The sequence below is a fragment of the Mustela lutreola genome, chromosome 15 (genome assembly GCF_030435805.1).
Source record: "Mustela lutreola isolate mMusLut2 chromosome 15, mMusLut2.pri, whole genome shotgun sequence".
NCBI lineage: Eukaryota > Metazoa > Chordata > Mammalia > Carnivora > Mustelidae > Mustela > Mustela lutreola.
Genome location: NC_081304.1, coordinates 58,291,846 through 58,315,622, shown reverse-complemented (window position 1 = coordinate 58,315,622; position 23,777 = coordinate 58,291,846). Strand labels below are relative to the sequence as shown.

The window sequence follows — 23,777 nt, the reverse complement described above, 5'->3', positions numbered from 1 at the left end:
CTTCCTTTCTCTAGGGGTTCAAAGTTACAAGCTCTTGTCATCGCATCAAATGAGGGACACTGTGTGTGTGTGTGTGTGTGTGTGCGTGCACACTCAGGTTGGGGTGGAGGGATGCCAGGCCACTAAGTCTTACATTTTTCTTAATTTAGCACCTGCCTGGCAGCCAGCAGGCCCCCCTGGGGGCGGGCAAGCCTATTTCCCTACCTCCTGCTCTAGTCAAGACCCTGGGTAGAGGGGCGCCTAGGTGGCTCGGTGGGTTAAGCCTCTCTGCCTTTGGCTCAGGTCATGATCCCAGGGTCCTGGGATTGAGCTCCCGCATCGGGCTCTCTGCTCAGCGGGGAGCCTGCTTCCCCCTCTCTCTCTGCCTGCTGCTCTGCCTACTTGTGATCTCTCTCTGTGTGTCAAATAAATAAATAAAATCTTTAAAAACAAACAAACAAACAAACAAAACCCTGGGTGAAAATCAAAGAAATTTCAGCCTGTCCTTGGACACCTGAGGGCAGCACCCAACCAGATGGTGGAAGCCCCCCACCTCCACTCCACTCCCTTAACCCCCACCCCCGGCCGCCCCGTGCTGGGTTGGAGTACTGTCTTGGGCTTCAAGGAAGATCTTCCTGTGTGAGCAGCGCACTAGGAGTGCCTGCGACCGTAAGTCGTTTCCTCCAGGGAAGGGGTGGGTTGGTGCAGCTTTGGGTGCGACAGAATGGGATAAAGGATGTGAAGCAGGCCTACTGGATCTCTCATTCAGGTAAGAAAAAGCTCAAGGGCCTCCTGCTAGGAGGGAGGGAGACTGTCCTATCAAGCCATCTCCATGGAGGGGAGGCTAGGCTGCCGTGGGAGCTCCCCCCAGGGACTGGGGACCCAGCTTTCAGGCTCGGGGAGGGATCCTGGGACTGAGGACTGAGGGAGGAGTCGCAGCTTGTTACAGGGAAGAGGGAAGGACAGCTGAGGAAAACAGAATGGTCCTGGCAAAGCCTCCCGGGCCAGCAACATGGTGACTTAAGGACCTGAACGCAGGTGAGAGTCTGGAATGTTCCCTGAATGGGGGGAGAGAGGACAGGCACAGTGAAAGACCCAGCAAAGCATGTTAGGGAACCTGGACTCCATCCCAAGAGCAATGGGGAATCTCTCTGGGAGGGGTTTATAGAGGGACAGAGACACGACTGTGGCTGCCCCTCCGAACAATTTGTTACTTAAACTGTAACCCTTGGAAGATTTTATAGTTAACCAAGCGTATTCAAAGGACTCGTCTAACTAACACCGGGCACTTCTGGGAAGAGAAAGGAGTGATAACGGAAAAGGGAAGCAGGCCGTTTCGTTCCACCCTGAGCTGACCCTGAGCTGACCGGGGCGGGTGCTCCGGCTTCCCTGAAGCAGGGGGGGGTTCCGCCCTGGGCGGGCCGGGTGTTCCCGGCTGCCTGGCTTCTGTGAAGGGGCGGCCTTCCACCCTGAGTGAGCCAGGTATCCCCAGCTGCCCAGCTTCTGTGAAGAAACAGCGTTCTGCCCTGAGCAAGCTGGGCATCCCCAGCTGCCCAGCTTCACGGTCGTACATCGTCCTTCTCCCCAAAGACCTGTTGCCAGTGTATGTATTTCTTAAGGCCATATCTAAATGTGCTTGGTAACTAGTAAAATCTTCCAAGGGTTACAGTTTAAGTAACAAGTTGTTCCGAGGGGCAGCAGCATCTCCCCCCTTTTGTTTGTGAAGAAGTAGAAAAGTTGATTTTGCAGCTTCTTGATTTTTCAGTCGTTGGAGGGATTTTCGCGTGCTTCTGAGGACTAAGCATAAAAAGATTACAGCAATAAGAAGAATAATCAATCCACCCGTAACACCAAGACCAGTTTGTGTGATCCAAGTAGAAGGGTTTAAATCAGACAGAATATCATTAATTCTTTGAGTAAAACTCACTCCTGGAACAGATTATAATGATGAGTGAGTAATACTTAGAATCATATCTTGAAGTTGTTTAATATCTAAGGTTAGATTATCACCATAATGGTTAGTAATACATCACCGAATTTTGCTCCAAGATACTTCTGATTCATTATAGACATGGGGAGTAACACAGAAGAAACATTCCAATCACATAAAGTATGAAGTCTAAGTTTTATATTCTGAAGATCATCTCCTATATATATCATGGCTGTTTCTAAATCAGAGACACATTCATCTAATTTTTGATCTATGAACGTTTGTTGATTCCAGGCCTTGCTAGCATTCTCGTGCCACTTCTGTACAAATTGTGTAATTTGTACAGTTTGATGCAAGGCCATATCTGCAGAGGTCGCTGTAGCAGTAATGGCTATAATTCCTAGAATAGCTGTTGTAAGTAACCCAACAAATCTTTTTGTTCTATGGACCCAGTTCTTCAATACCATTAAAAGTATATGTACTTCTGGAGAGCTTTCCCAAACACGGTGGGGTTTCACCAGTAGCCAAATGCCTATTCTTCTTCTAGCTATGAGAATGACAGAATTATCTTTATAAACATTCTTATCTACCCAGGTGAACATCTTACAGTTTAGACAGTCTATTTCTCTATTACTATGAATAAAAGTCATTTTTCCAATAACAAAAACATAGGGATCTCTAACACAAGCTCTTACCCATTCTTCACCCATGAGGAAAAAAGAAAATGCATAATTATTAGACTGATGAATGTAAGAGCCATTCCAAACTTTTACGTGACTTAAAGCAGTAGTGACCTTCCATAAATTCTTTTGTCTTTTATGATAATCAACAAAAGGAGATGGCATAGAAAGTCCTTGCCCAAGCCACACCAGAGGTGCATCTCCTGAAGCTAAGGTTTGCGGTAAAATGGGATCATCAAAAACTTGCCATTTTAACTTTTGATGAGGGGAGCAGGGTTCCCCAGTATGATTGGTGACTGCCATCCCCTTAGGGGACCAGTCCCATACAATTCCATAGGAATCATTAATAATAATACTGGGGTGAGAAGCTCTACAATCCTTCCATAAAGGGCGAATTCCCTCATCTGACCACATTTGTGTAGGTTTGCATTTGGGAATAGGGGGTGCTGCGTTATAGCTAGGACCCCAATATTTGTAGGCTTGGAATCCTTTAATGGAGAGTAAATGTAACTGAGCTTTAGCCAAATAATTGTTAGTAGGAAGGTCCACCAACCATATCTGAATACCAGGGACAAGGCAACTGGAATGATTGACGATACATATTGGCCTATTTTGATATCCAAAAGTAAGATTAATATTTGTGCCCTGCTTGCCCACAGTTGAAACATTGTCCTTTAAATTTTCCTGTGACCAGGGGCGCCTGGGTGGCTCAGTGGGTTGGGCCGCTGCCTTCGGCTTAGGTCATGATCTCAGGGTCCTGGCATCAAGTCCTGCATGGGGCTCTCTGCTCAGCAGGGAGCCTGCTTCCTCCTCTCTTTCTCTCTCTGCCTGCCTCTCTGCCTACTTGTGATCTCTCTCTCTCTGTCAAATAAATAAATAAAATCTTTAAAAAAAAATTTTCCTGTGGTCAGAGCAGCCATTGCTTGAGCTAACAAATCAGCTTTATAGGTCTCTGTTCCTACTTCTTGACATAGCTTAATATAATCTGTCAATGTTCCCTTGCCTTTAAAGGGTGCTAGCAACTTCTTACAATCAGAATTAGCATTCTCATAAGCCAACAGTTGCATAATGGTATCCACAGCCTCAAGATTATTTATCTGTCTTCTGACAGCCTCTCGCAATCTTGCAATAAAATCAGTATAGGGCTCTCTTGGACCCTGTACCACTTTTTGAAAAGAAGAGCACTTATGTCCCTGAGATTCTATTCTCTCCCATGCTCTCAAACAGCAATGCTCTCAAACAGCAATGCCGGAGCTGCTCAACAGCTTGATCACTCATCAATACCTGGTCTCGAACCTGGACCCATGGTCCGAGACCCATGAGCTGTTCCATGGAAATAGGAATGTTATGAGCTCTATTATTTTTTTTTAAAGATTTTATTTATTTATTTGACAGACAGAGATCACAAGCAGGCAGAGAGGCAGGCAGAGAGAGAGGAGGAAGCAGGCTCCCTACTGAGCAGAGAGCCCGATGTGGGACTCGATCCCAGGACCCTGAGATCATGACCTGAGCCGAAGGCAGCGGCTTAACCCACTGAGCCACCCAGGCGCCCCTATGAGCTCTATTATAGGCAGCTGCTATTTCTGCTTGATCTTGCCACCATGTTTTGAATTGCAAGAACTCACTTGGAGATAGAACTGTTCTTGCTAGCAATGACCAATCCGTCGGAGTAAGTCGATTGCCTTCTGTGATGCCTTGAATAATTCCTGTCGTAAATGAAGAATTAGCTGCATAGTTTTGTACTGCCTGTTTTAGTTCCTTCAACAATTTGAAGGGAAATTGCTCATGCTTGGCCTCATAGACACCATTAGGATTGTTAGGATCATGTCCTGGAGCGACATGTTCTGTAATAATAACCGGGAAATTAAAATGCAAGGCATCTAGGTCTCCTGCTCGCTGTGCTTCAAGGAGGCCTTTCTGAACAGCCGATAGCATGTACTTTTTATCTTTTTCATTAAATGGTGCCTTCTTATAGAACGGCGGAGCCAATGGCGACAGTGGCATGGGCACCTTTTGTTCTGTTACTGGAGGAGGAGGAGGAGTTTCCTCCTTTCTATATTCCTTTTTTTTTTTTTTTTAAAGATTTTATTTATTTATTTGACAGACAGAGATCACAAGCAGGCAGAGAGGCAGGCAGAGAGAGAGGGAAGCAGGCTTCCTGTGGAGCAGGGAGCCAGACGCGGGGCTCAATCCCAGGACCCCGAGATCATGACCCGAGCCAAAGGCAGCGGCTTAACCCACTGAGCCACACAGGTGCCCCTCCTTTCTATATTCCTTTCTGGTGGCCTTAATAGTTTATTCCTTCTCCTGGATGGCATGTTCAGGTTCCTCTTTTTTAGTTTCTCCTGAACATTCATTATCGCTTTCTGAATCAAGGGTTTGTAAAGTCCAAAACAGAGCGAATGAGGGTCCAAGTAGGCAATATAATGACTGGAATTTGCTTTCCTTTCAGATACGAAAGTTTTAATTCGTGACCTACTTTTTCCCATGTTTGTCAATCTAAAGTCCCTAATATAGGAAACCTGGAGCAATGTTCTTCAGTTACCTTTAAAAGCGCCTTAAGTTGGCCCTCGCGGACTTTTCCTCCTCCCGCCTTCAGGAGCCTTCTCAATAAATAAACGTAAAGGCGATAATCGTTTGTGCTCTCTAGATTACCCATACCCTGTGATAATGGCCCACAACTTACCAGCAGGAAAAACGCACGGCTGTGCAAAACTCACGTTGGGGCTTCTTCTCCTGTTTTATTTCTGATCAGATCAGGTCTGGTCTGGCCCCAACCCTGTTCGGGCGCCACTTGCCCCTCGGAACAATTTGTTACTTAAACTGTAACCCTTGGAAGATTTTATTAGTTACCAAACACATTTAGATATGGCCTTAAGAAATACATATACTGGCAGCAGGTCTTTGGGAGAAGGACGACGTACGACCGTGAAGTTGGGCAGCCGGGAAAGCCCGGCCCGCCCAGGGCGGACGCCGCCTGCTTCAGGGAAGCCGAGCACCCGGGAACGCCCGGTCAGCTCAGGGTGGAACGAAACCGCCTGCTTCCCTTTTCCGTGATCGCTCCTTTCCCTTCCCAGAAGTGCCCGTTGTTAGTTAGATGAGTCCTTTGAATGTGCTTGGTCAACTATAAACCTTACCTTCTTCCTTGCTTGCCTGCAAGACGTGACTAACGTTTGACTTTTATCAGTCCTTCTGTTGCCTATTTTCTATCCAATAAAAGTGAGACTGTGGAGTTGCTCGTGGCAGCAGTCCTTTTCGACTCTTGTCCCGTGCTCCCAATCTCTTGAGCAGCTGACTTGTTTGTGCCTAATTCTTCTCTCGTCGCAGACTGGAAGCGGCACACGACCACTCAAGCTGCAGAGGAGGATGTGGGGAGTCCGGTAAGAAAGCACAGCCCTCTCCAGGCAGGAAATCCTGGCCGGACTGGGGCGGTGGAAACGTCCATGGGGAGGAATGGAAGGATTCCAGAGACGCTAGCAGAGTTGCCAAGAACGGGATGTGGTGGGAGGAGAAGAGAGCAGAGCCAGTGGTGAAGTTTGGATCACTGGGGAGGCATGATCTCACCAGCTGTGATTGGAACACAGGGGATGGCACACATTTGGGAGGTGACCTGTCAGTTTCAGACACGTCGAGTCTAGTCTGAGGGGTTAGTGGGATGCCAGAATGGAGGTATCCAGCAGGCAGACAGGAGAGATCTGGGATGGAGATGACTGGGGAGTCCCGGGTGTGTGTACTGAAAAGGTCATCTAGGAAGGTTCTGCTAATCCGTGTTTAAGGGACTGGCAGAAAAAACAGGAGGCTGAGGGGCTGGTTTCCCATGGCCTGAGTCACTGGAGTATCCTGGGTCAGCCATGGGAAGGAATCCAGGGCAACAGAAGGAGCTAGGGAGCCAGCCCAAGTCCTTCACCACTGAGTCCTGGCTTAGCTGACCTCCTTTTCACCCCGAGGCAAACTCTTCTGGCCCCCAGATCCTTTTCCCACAGAGTGCATGCAGCCCTCCCCACTCCCAAAACTTCCCCTGTGGCTGGTTACAAGGAAATGACCTTAGCCAAATAAACAGATAAAAAGAACAAAGGTTTATGTGGCACTTTGGGGGGTGGGACCCCATGTACTCCCAAGGGCACCTTCTATGAGAATGTAGTGTACCTCCTTCCCTGTGAGGGTCCCCCAGATTCTGAAGAACTGTGACTAGGGGACCTCTCCCCACTCCCACTTCCCTCAGATGCAGGCCAGGCCACCGGGGGGGGGTGTCTGCCACGGTGCACCCCCTCTCCCAGTTCCCCGCGTCCAGTCATCATCGTCCTCCCGTTTCTGGAATACATGATGTGAGGTTCAGGGGGTCAAGATCCGTGGAGAGGTCAAAAGTGAGGGTTTCTCCAGGACCGAGCTGGGAGAACACGGAACTCATTCTGAGGCTGTGCGCCCTTTGCCAACTCTAGGCAAAGAGAAGGTCCTCGGGAAGGGACGTCACCGAGCATGGTCACAGAGCGCGATTATCTCTGGGTCACTGACTTGGGCAATCCTAGGCCCAGGAGGAGGGAGGGCAGGAACAGCGACGCTGGACTCCATCACTGGGAGGTGGCAGGAGGGAAGAACCCCGTCTGGTGACTTAGGTCGAGGACAGAGGCTCGCCCTCCTCTCTGCCCCACCCACAACCAACCCCTTCCCCACCCTAGTTGGTCATCCTCGTTGCCATTGTTCTTGACCCGGCTTCCATCGGGGACACCACGCTTAATGCTTTCTGGATCACCCAGATTATGGCTTCTTCATTGCTTTTCTGGCTCCATCTCTTCCTCTGCTGTCTCGTTCAGCTTTGCCCAGACCCTCGTCCCCTTGAACATGGGATATCACAGATGACTACTTCTGTTGTCCCCTAACTGGTCTAACATCGACTGGAGGAACATTGGCTGTTTTCCACAAGACCACCCTCACTGCAGATGCCAGGCGTAAATCTCACGGGTCCACAAGTCACCCACGTTTCTGGCCAAGTGGCTCTAAATTCTAGGGTCCCTGCCATGCCCAGACATTCAGTAAGTCACCGGGACAACTCGCAGAACTCAGGAAAGTGCCTGACTTGGCATTGCTGTTTCACTGTAAGGACAGGCAAAGGTAAGTTCTGGAAGGTCCTAGAAGCAGAACTTCCAAGCCCCGTCCCCCAGGAGACAGGGTGTGTCACCGGGCACATGGGTGTGTTTACAATCCAAGAAGCTCCCCTAAGCCTCAATGCTCAGCATTTTTATTGGGGCTTGGGGTTTTATTGGATTGATATCTAGTGGCTCGGAGCACCAACGCTCTCAGTCACACAGTTGGTCTCTACGGTGTGGCTGACCCCCGTGGCTGACCCCCATCCGGATTCCTCCCTTTGCATCAACAATCAGTCATCTCATTACTGTAAACTATCAGGGCCCACCAAGAATAACAAAGAACTCCTGTCACTTGGAAAATCCCAAGGATTCAGTTTTCTTCCTAAGAACCAGGAACGAGGGCCAGTCAAATTTTTCCTGGTGCAACATCTCTTGACTGGTCTTGACGGGTAAGTAACCTCTGGTCTTTAAAGCAATACCCACTCAAGAAATATTTAGAGGTAGCCCCCCGCTTCCCTCCTGCACAACTGAGGGAGAAGCTAAACGTGAATGATGGGTACAGTCCCTGACCTCCTGGTGCTCAGAATCCATTGGAGATTAGAGCATTACAACACAGTGGGGAGCCTGCGGTGGGGACAGGAAGGCTGAGCCACGGGCACCCTCAGAAGGAGCAGTCGACTGTGGCAGTGAGTTAGCCAGGGAAGAGGGGGAGAAAGTTCTAGGTGGATGGCATAGGTGTCAAAGCTGAGAGGCACAAAGGAAGAGGACCCGGTCAAGGGGCTGAAGGAAGTTCAGAGTACTTGGCATCTAGAGCACGAGGGGAGAATGGGGAGATACAGGGCTGGAAAGTTCTGTGGGGGGTGCTGGGTGACGGCTACAGGCTCAACCCCAGTACAAGGACACGCTGTGTTTTCCTCAAACACCGTATTCATGATGTCAGGCCTTTGTTTAGAAACTTACTGTGTGGTTACCCCTGAGCTTCTCCTGTGGCTTGGTGCTGGGCCAGGGCTCATAATTCATAGTTGGGTTTCTTAAGCTCCAATCAATCAGTTTGGATGGGAAATGGTTGCACTTTTTTTCCAGTGACCTCTTGTTTGAAATTTTGGGTCTCCTGTAAGCGCGATTGTAGATCCGAGAGCCCAGCAGAATGAGGAGTAACAGAGCGTCTGTGTTATGGGTTATACCCACCATACCTGCTGCTAGACCTTGCTAACAGAATAACAAAGAAGCACATTTTTATTCAAACAAAAATCTGGAGTTTTAATTTTGATTATTTAAATATATTCATTTCCTGGGGCGCCTGGTGGGGCTCAGTCGATTAAGTCTCTGGCTCCGGCTCCAGTCATGATCCTGGGGTCCTGGGATAGAGTCCTGTATTGGGCTCCCTGCTCAGTGGGAAGCCCGCTTTCCTCCCTCCCTCTGCTTCTCCCCCTGCTTGTGCACTCTCACTCACTCTCAAATAAACAAAAACTTGTTTTTGTGGGTCTCGCCAAGCTGCCAAGGGGATGCTTGGGAGAAAAAAAGGTTCAGAACCTCTGCTTAATAGAAACATGTGTTGCCCCAAATTGATGCTTGAGTTCGGGTGTACGGAGCTGTCTGATACCCTGGTGCCCTCAGGGTGCTCTGGGACACCTGTCCCCAGAGAAACCAGCAATGTCAATTGCAGGCAGGGCATCAGATAAGGGAGTGTCCTTCAGATAAGGGGACAGAATCCCATCAGTTGTAGGTCTAGTTTAACCAGTGAGCTAAGACAGGGACAAATCCTCACCCCCCCCACCCCGAGAAAAATGGCTTGGGCCACCTCAGTTTATTGAGATTTGTCTCATCATCCTAGCCACAGCCAGCGGGAGTGGGGGAGGCCTGGCAAGATGCCAGGCAGGACAGCTGTCCAAACAGGTCCTTGGATTCTGTCTCTTGGGAGTTGGAATTTGAAGATACAAGAGAGTCAGCAGTTGGGAGGAACCAGAGAAGTGACAGACACCAAGACAGAAGTGAGGATGAGAGGGAGAGAAGTGAAGTCCAAGTGAGAATTTGCCAGGTTAGGGCAGCTGCCTTCCCCACTCTCCCAGAGGAGGTCTGGCCCTGTGCCTGAATCACTTCGTGGAGATCAGCTTCTTAACACTTGGAAGAGCTCAAGGACTATGGTGCGCTAGGAGTCCCAGGCTGCACAAGGCTCATCCAAGAGCATGGCTCCTGGCATGCCAGAGACCCCAAATCAGGAAGTGCCCTAATCCTGTGCGACCTGCTCCTGGCTCAGGAGGCTCCCATCCCTCGTGCCCAGTGCCAGGGCCATGTTAACGTCTTCGTCCTTGAAGGTCCCTTTCCAAGAGTTCCCTATCTGCTTGACTGCTCACAAGGCAGCTAGAGCTGGTACTGGCCTGGGGGGCTGGGGTGGGGGTGGGAGTGCTCAGCAGGCAGGAGTGGGGAAGGAGGGGCAGAGGTGTGCCACTCCACATCTCATCCCAGATCCCAGAGAGGCAGTGTATAGCCGACTTCTCTATTCTAGCTCCTTTGGTTTCCATTGTCTGGGCTCCTTCTCTCCCTCTAGTACCTGCAACACTCCCTCTCTAGAATTCCTCGAGAATCAAACTTAGTCCGCTCTCCTTGCCCAGAAACAGACACAGCTACATCCCAACAACGTTTTAGAGATGAGTACATAAGGACCAGAGAAGTCTGAGGCTGGCAGTAAGAAGGGAAAGGCCCAAGCTCTTTAGGATGCTTTGTAAAAACCCTGCACAAAACCTCTCGAGCAGCACCGCTCACGGGTCCCACTGGACCCCAACTGCGACCTTGCCCAGCCGATACACTTGCATTTCCCCAAACACCACCTTTCCGGATGTTCTCCTGCCTAGTACACTCCTAGGATGCCCTGGTAAGTCTTGGGCCAAACTTTACAACTCAGTGTACTCATCGGTTCCCGGTGAGGCAGGGATCCTGCCCTAATCGCCCTTGTACCCCCGGCTTTGGTATGGAGCCGAAAATTAGGTGCCCCCTGGCCCCAGTGTCCTGAAATTACTAGGGTCCGTAAGTAGAGTCAGCACTTGGAACCCCGTGGGTGGGGTTTATTCAACCGTTCAACAATACATAAAGGGTCTGTTATGTCCCGAACACGGCCGGGTGCCAGGGATCAAACATGAATGGAAATATGAGTGGGGAGGATGTAACCAGGCTGAAACTTGAAGAAATTCTAAAATTCTATGAAAGAGCAACAACAGAGGGTTTAATCCGTGTTTTCCTCCAGGTGCGTGTGGGGGCGGCCCCCCTCGCCACCCCCAGCCCCCGCTGCGTTCTCAAGGCAAGATTTGAGGAGGATTAAAAACCTAATCCCCGGGTTGGGCCTGGCCTGAAGGAAGGCGAGAGGCCTGAATCCTAACCCGGCCCCACACCTGGCCCCAGTGTTCCCCGAACTCCCTGCATCCGGGAATTAGCGGTCTGGTTTGCAGCTGGCTGCCATCAAGACGCCCCAAGGGGGAGCTGCGAGACCCTCAAAGGATTCTCCTCGGACTCGGGAGAGCCCACCTGGACCCCACCTCGCGCGAGCAAGGGCCCCCAAGGAGGGTCTCAGGCGACAGTCTGAGAAGATACGACCCCTTTAAAGAGAAAAGACTGGGGGGCGCGACCCAGCGAGCACGACAGCGTCACAAACCCCACGCGTGAGCTCTGAGCTCCCAGCCGACCCCCAAGTCCCGCCCCGCGCCCCCGGGAGAGCCAGGCTTCCGGGCCCCGCCCCGCTGTGCCCCGCCCCCACGGCGCAGGCGCCGATTGGCCAGCGCGGCTGCAGGGCGGGGCCCATCCTTAAAGGGGCGGGAGCTAAGGGGGACCCGAGGCGGGGGCGGTGATGCCGCGTGGCCGCGCGTGGGTTGCTTCTACATCTCTCTAATGCCCGCCCCTGGTCCCAAACCCATGGAGCCCGTGCGAGACTACCCGCTGTTCGGGGGCGCCTTCTCCGCCGCTCTCCCTCCCGGGGCCCTTGACGTAAGGTGAGAAGGCGTGGGCGCCGCTGGCCCGCCGGGTGGGATGCGGGCAGAGGCGGGCGGGGCTCAGCCGGGGTACGCCTCGCCTCCCTCCAGCGACCTCCGACCGGTCCCGGACAACCAGGAAGTTTTCTGCCACCGCGTGACGGACCAGAGCCTGATCGTGGAACTTCTGGAGCTGCAGGCCCACGTGCAGGGAGAGGAGGCTGCGCGGTGAGGGAGGCGGCGGCCCGCGCGGCGGGCCAATGGGAGGGCCGGAGCCGAGGAGGTGGGCGGGGCCTGCGACTGCACGGTTAATCAGGGCAATGAGAACTCCAAGGGCATCACCTTATCACCGGAAGTGAGCGGAGCTCAAGGGACTCAAAGATGCTGGAGGGAGAGGGGAGTTGGGGGGGTGTGAGACGGCCCTCCCTGACCCTCATCCCCGTACTCTAGGTACCACTTTGAGGACGTGGGCGGGGTGCAGGGGGCTAGGTCTGTGCAGGTGGACAGTGTGCAGCCCCTCCTTTTGGAGAACCTGGCTCTGAGGAGCTGCTGTCAAGAAGCCTGGGTCCTGTCTGGCAAGCAGCAGGTAGCTAAAGAAAACCACCAGGTGAGGGCAGGGGAGTGTGAGATTCCCAGACGGGTGAAGGGAGTGGCCCTGGGCAGGGATAGTCAGGTAAGCATCTCCACTCTGATCGCTTTAGGTAGCAAAGGATGTGACAGTGCACCAGGCTTTGCTGCGGCTGCCCCAGTACCAGACTGATCTCCTGCTCACCTTCAATGATCCCCCGTAAGGAGGACAGGAAGGATGCGTGGCTCATGACTGGGTCCCCAGGAGGATATGCTGGGAGGGGCAGAGCTGGGAGACTGGCTAGTGGGGTCCTCCAAGTAAGAGGGAGAGGGCCAGAGGTTTGGGGTCACAGATACCCAGGTCCTCCGGGGCACAGGAAGTGGGAACTTCCCTACCCGCGGCCTGGATGATGTTCTCTCTCCCTCTGTTCCCCCACCCCCAAGCCCTGACCATAGGTTATCTCTTGGTCCTGAAAATCTGTCACTTCCGCCCTGGAGCCTGGGTGACTTCGAACAGCTGGTGACCGGTCTGACCCTTCACGACCCCAACATCTTTGGTCCCCAGTAAAGATGCTGAAACACTGCGTGAAGTTGCTCTAGTACACGGGGACCTCATTCTTCAAGGGAAGCAAGGGGTTGGACACATACCCCTAATTCCTTCCCTGTGCATAAACATGAGACACCTGTCTGCAGAAATAAACTGGCTTTATAATCAAGATAAGATCTCAGTGCCTTTGCATCTAACAAGACACCTAGGTCCCCTCAGTTCCCTTTGGTCTTGTAGTGGGGAGTTAAAGAAGTTTGTGCATAGGATCAGAATGGACCCAAGGCTGTCCAAACAAAAGGAGGGAAAACTTTGGAGTGACGGGTTCAGCCCTGAGGAAGGGGGGGAGGGGTGTGACATGTCCAGGAGGAAAGGGAGGGAAGGTTTAAAGGGACACCAAAGGAAAGGAGGGAGACTGTCCCTTGTAGTGATTCAACCCTGAGAAAATCAGATGGGGAGTGGAGTTGGCTGTTCCCCTTGGAGGGACGAAGGGTCACCTGGTCAGAAGTTGGCCAGGACACAGGACTGGAGGCAGAAGTGTCCAAGGAGTGCTGATTTGGTGGTGTGTGCAAGAGTGCCTGGTGTCATTTGGTGTACGTGTTGTAGAGGGTGCGTAACTGGTCCCAGAAGAAGAGGGAAAGGACAGTGTGGGGGCCAAGGCGGAAGTAGGAGGCACCTATACCCTTGTACATGCCAAAGAAGCCCTCTGTCCGAGCAGTCTGTAGAAGGGCATCCAGTATCCCCCGGTACATCAGGCCCTGAGAGCAGGTTGAGAGGGGGGGAGAGCACAGGGAAGGCGTTTGTCAGAGCCCACCAGGGGCCTCCTCTCAGCGGGCTGCATTCTAGGCTGTCCCCTCCTGCACCCACCATTCGCTTTCACCCACCACCTGCCCTGGCCTGCCCAACTGGCCGGCCGGCCCTCCAGAACATTCCCTTACCTTGCCCTGGGCATCAGTGGGCTGGTTGTAGAGCCTCGTGCTGACCACATCAAAGGGTGTCATGGCCAGGACCACGGCGATGCCACTCACCATGGCAGCCACCAGAGCCACCTTCCAGCTCTGGGGTGGAAATATCTAAGGGTGAAGGGGGGAGAGGTGTGTCAGCTCATCCCTGGACCCCTCGGAAAGGACAGGCCCTGCCCTGGGGAGAGTAGAAAGCGGGTAACTCAGGGAGTTTCCATGCGGCTGGTTAGAAGACTGTGAAGGAGGAAGGGCAGGATGCTGGAGGACTCAGATCCACCATCTGGGAGGGAGTGACAAGAGGACCGTGGGGAGGGTGTAAAGTCAGTGACCCCCAAGGCTTCCTGCCATTCCTTGACATTGACCATGAGCACGGTCCCCTCTGGGGTCCCCTTCAGCATGTCCACCCCTTGCCCGAAGTCCAAGGGAGGCCCCGCCCTCTCCCCCCCCCCCCCCGGGTAGTACCTCCCACTGAGTGATGAGGTCCTTGGTGGAGGAGAAGGTGCACAGCTGGGTGGAGGAACCGATGATAACTCGGGGCAGGCCGCCCAGGGCCCCGCGCCACAACCCCACCAGCCCATGTTTCTGGCCAATCTCGCTTAGCGCCTGAAACATGCCCTGGTAGGGGGAAGACCATGGGGGCAGGCTTCAGTCCCCCCAGCATCAGGGGCCGCCACCTCACACTGCCAACGATGGGTCCTCCACAGGCACCCGGAGTCGGGACAACCGGTTCCATGTGGACTTAGAATCGGAATGGGTATACTACCCGCCATTGTTCCCTTTCTCCCTGCTCCAGAAGAGGGGCAGGGTGTGTGTGGGGGGATGGTGGGGCTGGGTTGGGAGTTGTAGGGTGCAGGCAGGGAGCTGGGGAGGGGAGGCAGTGCAGAGGATGGGAAAGAATGGGCAGGGACTCCAGCAGGGTTGGAGAACCCTCACCCGATGCTTATACTGGTGACCCACGGCAATTTCTGAGGCTGCCTGTGCCTGTAGATGTGTCTTCACCTGGGAACAAAAGAATATCACAGCCTGTGGCCCATGGGCTAGCCTCCCACCTCAAAGACCCAAAGGCTTGACCCCATAATACTTCCGCTAGGGTGTTCAGCATGGAATATCCTTTTAATCTGATAATTATTGTTGTTCCCATTAACACACTGGTCATGAGACTCTGTGTCCCTTGGCTCCAGTCCCAGGGGATGGATCTCCTAGCACTGCGAGACACCCCCCACCCCCTCTCCATCCTCCTTCCCTTGGGGGTTGGGTGGGGGATGGAGAGGTTAGAGAATGGCAACATTTCCTAAGATTGTTCTCCTTTAGGCAACTCTTGGGTGTCTGGCCTCTCACAACGGCTCCTATTCCCAGACTGGATCTCCAGCCACACCCGTGGACCAGGCTCCGCCATCTGACCCTCAGGCATGTTGCAAAGGGTATCTGTCAGCCAAACCCCGGGGAGGCATGTGGAGGCTGACTCTGGGGGTCACTGTCCCTGAATGTCCCACACAGGGAGTGAGACCACACTGCAGGTCTTACAGTACTGCCTGCCTCCCAGTTTCTTCCAGGAGGAGCACTAAACAGGACCTCCTCCTAGCAACAAGTAACTGTGTGACTTTAAGCTAGTCACTTCCCGGGGCGCCTGGGTGGCTCAGTGGGTTAAAGCCTCTGCCTTCGGCTCAGGTCATGATCCCAGGGTCCTGGGATCGGGCCCGCATCGGGCCCCGCATCGGGCCCCGCATCGGGCCCCGCATCGGGCTCTCTGCTCAGCAGGGAGCCTGCTTCCTCCTCTCTCTCTGCCTGCCTCTCTGCCTACTTGTGATCTCTGTCTGTCAAATAAATAAATAAAATCTTAAAAAAAAAAAAAAAAAAAAAAAAGCTAGTCACTTCCCATCTCTGGCCCTCAGGCTATTGACCCTTCACCTATTCCAGAAGACTCAAAGGAGGAGACTGTGGGATTCTAATTTTGTGGTGCCCAGACTTTCCCTGAACCCTACATCGCTGATGTACATGACTCGAATTCCTCATCCACCCCAACACAAACCCGCTCCCAATCTCAGGATGGGGTCCTGAAGGCCCAGGCCCCGCCCTACACCATGGTCTGCTGGAAGGCCCCAGGCAAGACCCTTCCTCTCACCATGTAGATGGGGCTCCCCAAGTAGGCTCCCATGACCCCAGCCAGGGCCCCAGCTGCGGCGCTGCGGGGACGGCTGAGGGCTCCTTCTGCCGTGTGCAGGTAGCCCCCAGCCTCAGCCAGCCCGTAGGTGCCCAAGCGGATGCCATTCATCAGGAACTGGTATAAGAGAGCAGGGGCCAGGCCCTTCTGCAGCGCAGCCAGGCCATCCACCTTGCCGATGGTGATGAAGGCATGGAAGACGTTTCGGTAGTGCCGCTGGTAGGTGCCGGGGGCCCGCAGTTCCCCCTGCAACTGCATCCTGGTCTTTACCACTTCCAGGGGGTTGGTGAACAAGCAGGCCCCGCAGGCCGCCAGGCCACTCATCAAAAAGTCCATGGTGGGGTAGCAGTAACAGGAAGTGGCCCAGGAGTAAGAAAGTGAAAAACAAGCTTCAGAAACGGGGGGTGGGGTGGGAGGGTGGGGTGTAAGCAGAACTCAGAGGCAGGACTCCGTGTCAGCAGTCCTCACCGCTGCAGGAGATAGCCATTGAGAAGGTCAGGGTCAGAGGTCAAGAGGTCAAGGGTAGCTAGAATTTGGAGTGGGGAGCTGGCAGAGAGAGGAGGAAAAGGAGTTTAGGAGAGTCTGGTGAGGTTACGACGGGGCTCCGTGGGTCACGGGACCTGAGGTCAAGGAAGGGCAAGAAGCCAGGAGGATGGCAGGTGGATGCCGGGGATGCTCGGCTCCGGGAGGGCCCTGGAGCAGGAGAGGGCAGCGGGGATTCGGGAGGTGGGAGCCGGGAGGAAGGAAAAAGGAAAGCAGCAGGTTACGGAGGAAGACGATCCGGGAGAAGATCGGCGGCGTCTGTATCGGGAAGGAAGTCGGAACTCCGGCCCAGGAGCAGCGTCCCCAGGCAGCTGCCCAGCGAACCGGCAGCAGCTAGCTCGGCCCCGCGCAGCCTGCGGAGGCCGGACCGCCACACTCCAGCCACCCGAGGGCGGCGCCCAATGGGAAGCCGAGGCAGCCGGGGCCCGCAGCGCCAGCCAATCAGCGCCGAGCCGGCTCCTCGGCCAATGGGAGGTGCTCTCGGCGACCCGGCCCCCGGACTCCGCGGGGCGGGGGCGGTTGGGATTAACCCTCCGCGCGCGGCGCCGCAGATTCGGGGCTCCGGAGCGGCGCCCCGGGAGCGGAGCACGTATCTTTCGCCGGGAGGGGAGCTTGGGCGCGGGGCTGCAGGGCGGGCGTGGAGGCCGAGCGCGGAGGCAGCCGCTCCCTACGGGGTAGGGGAGGGAACTGGGTTGGCGCGGCTCCGGGGCGGGCGGAGGGCGCCCCTCCCTTCACCTCCAGCGCGGGTTCGCGGCGGACCGGGACTGCGAAACGGCAGATCCGCTCCCCCGCGGGCTCTGGCGCCAGGAGAGCCCGGGTTCCGCTCGCAGGTGCGGAAGGGACACACCTGCTGGACCGGACGGATCTCCCGAGGCTGAGGGCGGGATTCGTAGGTCCCAGCGCCGGGGTGTGGCTGGCTGCGGGCCCCGAAGGACGACGTGGGAGTTTAGCCGCGGCCCCGAGCTCTTGATCCTCGCGGCAATCCAGAGAAGAGCGGGCGGGGAGAGGCAGGGGGGTGGATCCCGGGGCTTAGCTTTACACGGTCAGCTAGCGGTGGGAGAGCGCCTGGGTCTTTGCTCATCAGTCTGCTAACGGTTAATTACGGGAGACCTGAGAAAAGAGACTGGGGAAGCTAGCAACCTCGGGAAGGGGTTGAAGGAGAAAGAAGGTTTGGAGAAAGAAAGCAGGATGGGGGATGTCAGCTGGGGCGGGTGCGGGGAGGTGGGGAGGAGGAGACAGGCTCCCTGCCTGCGTGTGAGGCAGTCTCCAGATTTAGACTCACAGCGGCTTTGGAGCTCCAGTGTGTAACTCGCTTACCAGCAGGATGACCTTAGAGAAGTTACTTAACATTTCAGGGCTTCCTTTGGCAATGGGAATGCTAATTATCTATTGCACTTACCTGAGTGAAAAGTGTTGGACTCCTACCAAGTGTCCAGTTATCAGGGTTCCAGAAAAGTCGAGAGCTGCCGACCCCTGTGCCCTCCTGGATCCTGTTCTCACTGCTGGGAATGCCCTTCCCCCTTCTTTTGGTGATTCCCAAGTCATTCCTCACCTAGAGCTTTATCTCTCCTGACCCTTGAAGCTTTCTAAGGTTTTCCATGTTCCTTTGCTCCTCAAGCAGTAAATTAGCAATTGTTTACTCTCTGGCTCCTTTCACTACCCTGGGAGTTCTTGTCTGCCCCACCGGGAGTGTGTCTGAGCCATCTCTCTGTCGCCCTCCTCCACCTCCCTCTCATTGAGCCTTAGGGAGGCAGGAGGGCTGGAGGGTGAAGTAGAGCAGACAGTGGGTTTTTCCCCCAGGGTTCTCAAGACGGGCTCTGAAAGAGTACCCTGAAAATTTCCAGTGGATGCTCCCAGATTTCTCCACCTGGCGGATGGAATGAGAATTAATCAGTACTTTAATCATTTTAATCCTAGAATTTACATCAATTCTCAAAGTGGGGTCCCTGGAGCAGCACCAGCAGCACCCGGGGTGGGAGGAGGGAATGCAAATTGTCTAGTCCTGCCCCAGACTTCCTTCATCAGAAGGTAAACAGGAGGTGAAAGATAGACTGAACAAACCCTCCAGGTTATTATGGTGTGTGCGTAGGCTTTGGAACCATTGGAAGAGCACAAATTGGGGGGAGAGGGGGAAGCAGACTTCCCACTGAGCTGGGAGCCCTACTCAAGGCTCCATCCCAGGACCCTGGGATCTTGAATAGAAATCAAAGGTCAGCCACTTAACGGATGGAGTTACCTAGGTGCCCCTGGCTTAAGCCGTTTATCTTTAATATCTAGATGCCCTAGAAATAGACTACTTTAAAAACATGATTTTTAAAAAAAGATTTTATTTATTTATTTGACAGACTGAGAAGCAGTCAGAGAGAGAGGAGGAAGCAGGCTCCCTGCTGAGCAGAGAGCCTGATGAGGATATGGGGCTGGATCCCAGGACGCTGGGATCATGACCTGAGCCGAAGGCAGAGTCACTGAGCCACCCAGGCGCCCCTAAAAACATGATTTTAAAGATTTATTTATTTGGGGGAGGGGTCAAGCTGAGATCATGACCGGAGCCAAAACCAAAAGTCAGACTTGTAGCCGACTCAGGCCACCCAGGCTCCTACCCTGTTCTTTGAAAGGAGGTGACTATGCTCGGCCCACACTTAGGAGTGGAGAGTTAGACTCTGCCCCCTTGAGGGAGAAGTATCTGCACAACTTACTCGGAATTCTTTTTCTTTTTTATTTATTTTTATTTTTTATTTTTTTAAAGATTTTATTTATTTATCAGAGAGAGAGGGAGAGAGCGAGCACAGGCAGACAGAATGGCAGACAGAGGCAGAGGGAGAAGCAGGCTCCCCGCTGAGCAAGGAGCCCGATGTGGGACTCGATCCCAGGACGCCGGGACCATGACCTGAGCTAAAGGCAGCTGCTCAACCAACTGAGCCACCCAGGCGTCCCTCTTTTTCTTTTTTAAAAGATTTTATTTATTTATTTGACACAGAGAGAGAGAGATCACAAGTAGGCAGAGCGGCAGGTGGTGTGGGAGGAGCAGGCCAGAGGGGCTCAATCCCAGGATCCTGAGATCAAGACTGGAGCTGAAGGCAGAGGCTTTATTTAACCCATTGAACCACCCAGGCGCCCCTTTATTTGGAATTCTTCATGGGAAGTTTGTCGCCCTCATTTATTTGTTTATTCACCTATGGATTTCTATCAGTATGGACTGAACAGATTTTTATTTTATACTTTGGGTTGTAAATCAGTATACTTTATTTTGTTGCCCCAAGTGTTCCAACTTTAGCCCTGGGAGCTCTTTTACTTGCTTTCTGTATTTCTTTGACACATCGCCATCAGAAAAAAAAAATTTTTTTTAATTAAAACATTTTTATGAAACATTTCTCTATTTTCTGACCCAATATGATGCTCCCGGATGTCTTGTCTATTCCCTGTCCCAGTGCTAGAATCAGCCGTTTTTCCAAGAAGCTCTAGTTCCTTCTATTGGAGAATGTATCAAAAACCAATGTCTGGGCCCCACCCTGGTTGTAGAGATTGCTTTAAACGCATGTCTAAAAAGGAAAGAAAGGAAAAGACCAAAATCTGGGCACTGAATGTGCTTGTTGCCATTGGGGTATCCTGGGAGGGCAAGTAAATGTTAGCGTATAGTAAGCCGTGTATATATTTCTGTGTGTGTGTATAGTAAGCCGTGTATATATTTCTGTGTGTATCAATCTGTATCTCCTTTAAGCTGAATGTGAGTTCATACAACACTCCAGCCCTAATCCATTGCTACAGGGATCATTGTAACCTCCTCTCCGGTGCTTCTCTGCAAACTCACTCCAAGAGTGAGCAGCCTGACTCACCACCACCACCACCCCCGCCCCGCCACCTCTCTTTTTAAAGATTTTATTTATTTATTTGACAGACAGAGATCACAAGTAGGCAGAGAGGCAGGCAGGGGGGCGGGGGAAGCAGGCTCCCCGCTGAGCAGAGAGTCTGATGCTGGGGCTCGATCCTAGGACCCTGGGATCATGACCTGAGCTGAAGGCAGAGGCTTTAACCCACTGAGCCACCCAGGCGCACCCCCCCCTCTTTATTTTTAAAGAGTTTATTTTAAAGATTTATTATTTATTTAAAATTTATTTATTTGACAGAGAGACACAGCAAGAGTGGGAACACAAGCAGGGGGAGTGGGAGAGGGAGAAGCAGGCTTCCCGCTGATGCAGGGCTCAATCCCAGGACTCTGGGGTCACCACTAGAGCCCAAGGCAGATACTTAACGACTGAGCCACCCAGGCACCCCAACCTGACTCCTTTCTTATCACCATCCACTTACTTAATTGCTCAGTTCCAGTGTACATGTGCAGGACTTGTCAGAACTGTGAACCCACAGCCCCACGGTACAAGGCAGTTTCCTTCTGCCTGTCATCACAGAGACTCCACTCATTTCTGAAGTGACTGGGTCAGCACCTCCCCCGCCCACCTGCCCACCCTGTAAGTTGTAGCACACACTTGTCCTACAGTTAGGTTCAGTTACATTCTGCATTCCTCCCTGGGAGCCCCTGGCTTCCTAAGGAATTTTTTAAAAGTATTTTTCTTTTTAAGATTGATTTATTTGAGAGAGAGAACACAGGGTGGGAGGAGCAGAGGGAGAGGGAGAGACAGTCCTTATCAGGCTCCACGCTTAGTGGACATGGGGCTCGATCTCAGGACCCTGAGACCACAACCTGGGCCGAAACCAAGAGTTAGACGCTCAACCGACTATGTCACCCAGACACCCCTATTTGTGTCTGTTCTTTTGCTAATGCCATTTCATCTTGGTTACTGTCAACTGTTAATCACGTTCTTCTGAGTACAAATGTCCCGAAACAGATCTGAGAGGAGGGGAGAAAACTCAAAGGTGGCCCCAGGTGCCTGAGAGAAGGGGAGGGGGGAGGAAGCTAGGGTGGAGGGCACTGGGCTGTGCCTCTGCTGGGGTGGACCGGATGCTGATGGGTTCATTTTGGCAACCAGGTCTGGGGCCTGAAGGGCTGAGGCTACCCCTGGTGACAGTGGGACAGGATCCTCTGTCCTCACTGAGAACAGAACCTGTGTGGGTTCCCAGAACTGACAGTCCTTTCCTCACTGCCCCCTTCTGATTCATCTCATACCCGGGGGAGTCTGGATTCCCAGAAGATTCTACTGGAGGTCAAGGTCTTGGCCCCCTCAGAGATCAGTCAGACTCAACATTTCTTTCATTGTCAGCTTTTTCTCCCCTCATAAGGGGCTGTTTTTTGGGTTACAAGTGACAGACACCCAACACAAACGAGCTTGCAGAATGGGAATTTACTGATCCACCTAACTGAGAAGGGGAAACACAGCTACGATTTCAGGCCAGCGGCATCAGGGACTCCAGTCGATGTCTCTCTGCCTTTCCCTTGTGTTGGTGTTGTTCTCAGGCCACCTCACTAATGGCCCCCAGCAGCTCGAGCCCTGTGTCCACCCCCAGCCTCACAGCCCTAGTGGAAAGACAGTGCTTTGCTCGCCAGAGCTACATCATGAATCAACCCCAAATTGAGTGGCTTGAGACACAAGCCATTTCACTGCTCATGAATCTGTGGATCAAGAATTGAAGCAAAAAAAAAAAGAATTTGGTCAGGGCTTAGCATGGATGCCCTTGGGTGGCATCAGATGGGCTTGTCACGTGTCCTAAGACCTCCTTCCTAGTCGGTGTCTGGGGCATGCTGGTTCTCTGAGTGGCTTCTCCCTCCGCGTGCCCTCCCAGTGGAGTCTAGCCCACATTTCTGCACCCCATGGCTGGCTCCCAAGAGGACAAAGCAGAAGCTACCAGTCCTCTTCAGGCCCCAAACAGGCAGAGCGTGGGTTCATCCCCAAGTCTCTAGATCAAAGCAAGTCACGGCGGGGCCAGCCCAGATTGACTTGGAGGGAAAACCAAGTCTTCCTCTTGATGAGAGGGGTGGCAGTCACACTGCAAGAGGATATTTGGGATGGGAGGGATTGAGGAAGCTGTCTTTGGAAATGAGCTATCCGCGGGACTCAAGTCCCTTCTTCAGTGAAGGAGCCTGGATCCTGCGTGGGTTAGGATTTGGCCCTGCTGGTGTTCCACGCTCAGCCCTGGAACCCAACTCAGCAGCTAGGGGAGGCAGAATGTGTTGACTGGCTGCTTCTGCACCATGTGCCACTCCAAGGATGGGCAATCTGGGCAAGAAGGATGGGAGCGGGAAGCAGGTGGGGGGAACAGTTCCCCAAAGGAAAACCAGGTACCAGAAGGGGGAGACCAGGCATGGCACCAATTAAAATTATTGCTGTCCACTTCCTTCATCCCCGCTCAACCTTCAGTGTGTGTTCCGTCCCATCTGGTTGCCCACCATGTGGCCTCTCCTTCCTTCAGCATCCTATTCCTCTTTCCATTTTGAAAAGCTAAGATTCCCTTTAAAAAAAAAAAAAAAGATTTTATTTATTTGAGAGAGGGAGAGACAGAGCACAAGCAGGGGGAAGGGGCGAGATGGATGGAGAGAACATTAAGCGGCTCTCCACACTCAGTGGGGAGCCTGACGCAGGGCTCGATCCCAGGACCCTGGGATCATGACCTGAGCGGAAGGCAGAGGCTTTAACCCAGGTGCCCCTAAACTTCCCCTTCACTGTTCTCTGGATAGTTCCATTTCCTCTTCACTATGTCTATGCTTCCGTGGTCTCCGCAGATGTCCTGGCCAAGCCCTACCTGATTTTCAAGGAACACTCGAGTCTGCCTGATGTGGAGGTAAAGAACTGGGAGATAAGACCTGAGGGCTCCTGTGTCCTTCCAGAAAATAATCTTCAAGCAGAATCAAAACCAATTACATTGAAACTCCTTGATTACTTCGTTAGTCATATTTCAAATTGAAGAGGCACCTGGGTGGCTCAGTGGGTTAAAGCCTCTGCCTTCCGCTCAGGTCATGATCCCAGGGTCCTTGGATTGAGCCCCGTGTTGAGCCCCGTGTCGAGCCCCATGTCGAGCCCCGTGTCGAGCCCCGCGTCGGGCTCTCTGCTCATCGGGGAGCCTGCTTCCCTTCCTCTCTCTCTGCCTGCCTCTCTGCCTACGTGTGATCTCTCTGTCAAATAAATAAATAAAATCTTTTAAAATATTATATTTCAAATTGAAAGCATTATGGACAAAAAAAAAAAAAAAAGAAAAGAAAAGAAAAGAAAAGAAAAAGTCCATTGCAGCATTCATCGTAATGGCAAAACCTGAATGCTACCTACGTGGCTTGCACACAGAAATGGGTTATCATTGATTCTTTCAGCAATAAGAGACAGAAACCCAGCTCCCCACTAACCTAACCACAAAAGGGAATTCAGTGGCTCAGGAAATGGGGCCTTCCAAGGGACCCTCTTGAGTTGTCAGGCCCCCTCCAACTCT

General features: G+C 52.9%; 2 protein-coding genes across 8 annotated transcripts; one reads left to right on the top strand and one right to left on the bottom strand.

Annotated features, from left to right (window-relative positions):
• Positions 1-1,418: 1,418 nt before the first annotated feature.
• Positions 1,419-17,574, bottom strand: SLC25A35 (solute carrier family 25 member 35). Of its 4 annotated transcripts, XR_009347998.1 has the most exons (6): positions 15,828-17,574; positions 14,639-14,704; positions 14,168-14,320; positions 13,682-13,816; positions 5,276-5,943; positions 1,419-1,776 (listed from the first exon to the last, which is right to left on the bottom strand). XR_009347998.1 is itself a non-coding variant. In XM_059148851.1 (5 exons), the coding sequence occupies exons 1-5, from the start codon at positions 16,200-16,202 to the stop codon at positions 5,896-5,898; spliced, it is 777 nt and encodes a 258-aa protein (XP_059004834.1). In that variant the 5' UTR covers positions 16,203-17,574; the 3' UTR covers positions 4,732-5,895. The 4 variants fall into 4 exon arrangements, 3 of the variants coding, with proteins under 3 accessions (XP_059004834.1, XP_059004833.1, XP_059004835.1); XM_059148851.1 differs by lacking the exon at positions 1,419-1,776 and having other exon boundaries at positions 4,732-5,943; XM_059148850.1 differs by lacking the exons at positions 1,419-1,776; positions 5,276-5,943 and adding an exon at positions 12,888-13,501 and having other exon boundaries at positions 15,828-16,856.
• On the top strand, positions 10,864-12,920 carry RANGRF (RAN guanine nucleotide release factor). Of its 4 annotated transcripts, none has more exons than XM_059148857.1 (5): positions 10,864-11,653; positions 11,744-11,860; positions 12,083-12,218; positions 12,334-12,419; positions 12,656-12,920. In XM_059148857.1, the coding sequence occupies exons 1-5, from the start codon at positions 11,553-11,555 to the stop codon at positions 12,765-12,767; spliced, it is 552 nt and encodes a 183-aa protein (XP_059004840.1). In that variant the 5' UTR covers positions 10,864-11,552; the 3' UTR covers positions 12,768-12,920. The 4 variants fall into 4 exon arrangements, with proteins under 4 accessions (XP_059004840.1, XP_059004839.1, XP_059004838.1 ...); XM_059148856.1 differs by having other exon boundaries at positions 10,873-11,653; positions 12,644-12,920; XM_059148855.1 differs by having other exon boundaries at positions 10,873-11,653; positions 12,083-12,239.
• Positions 17,575-23,777: the final 6,203 nt, after the last annotated feature.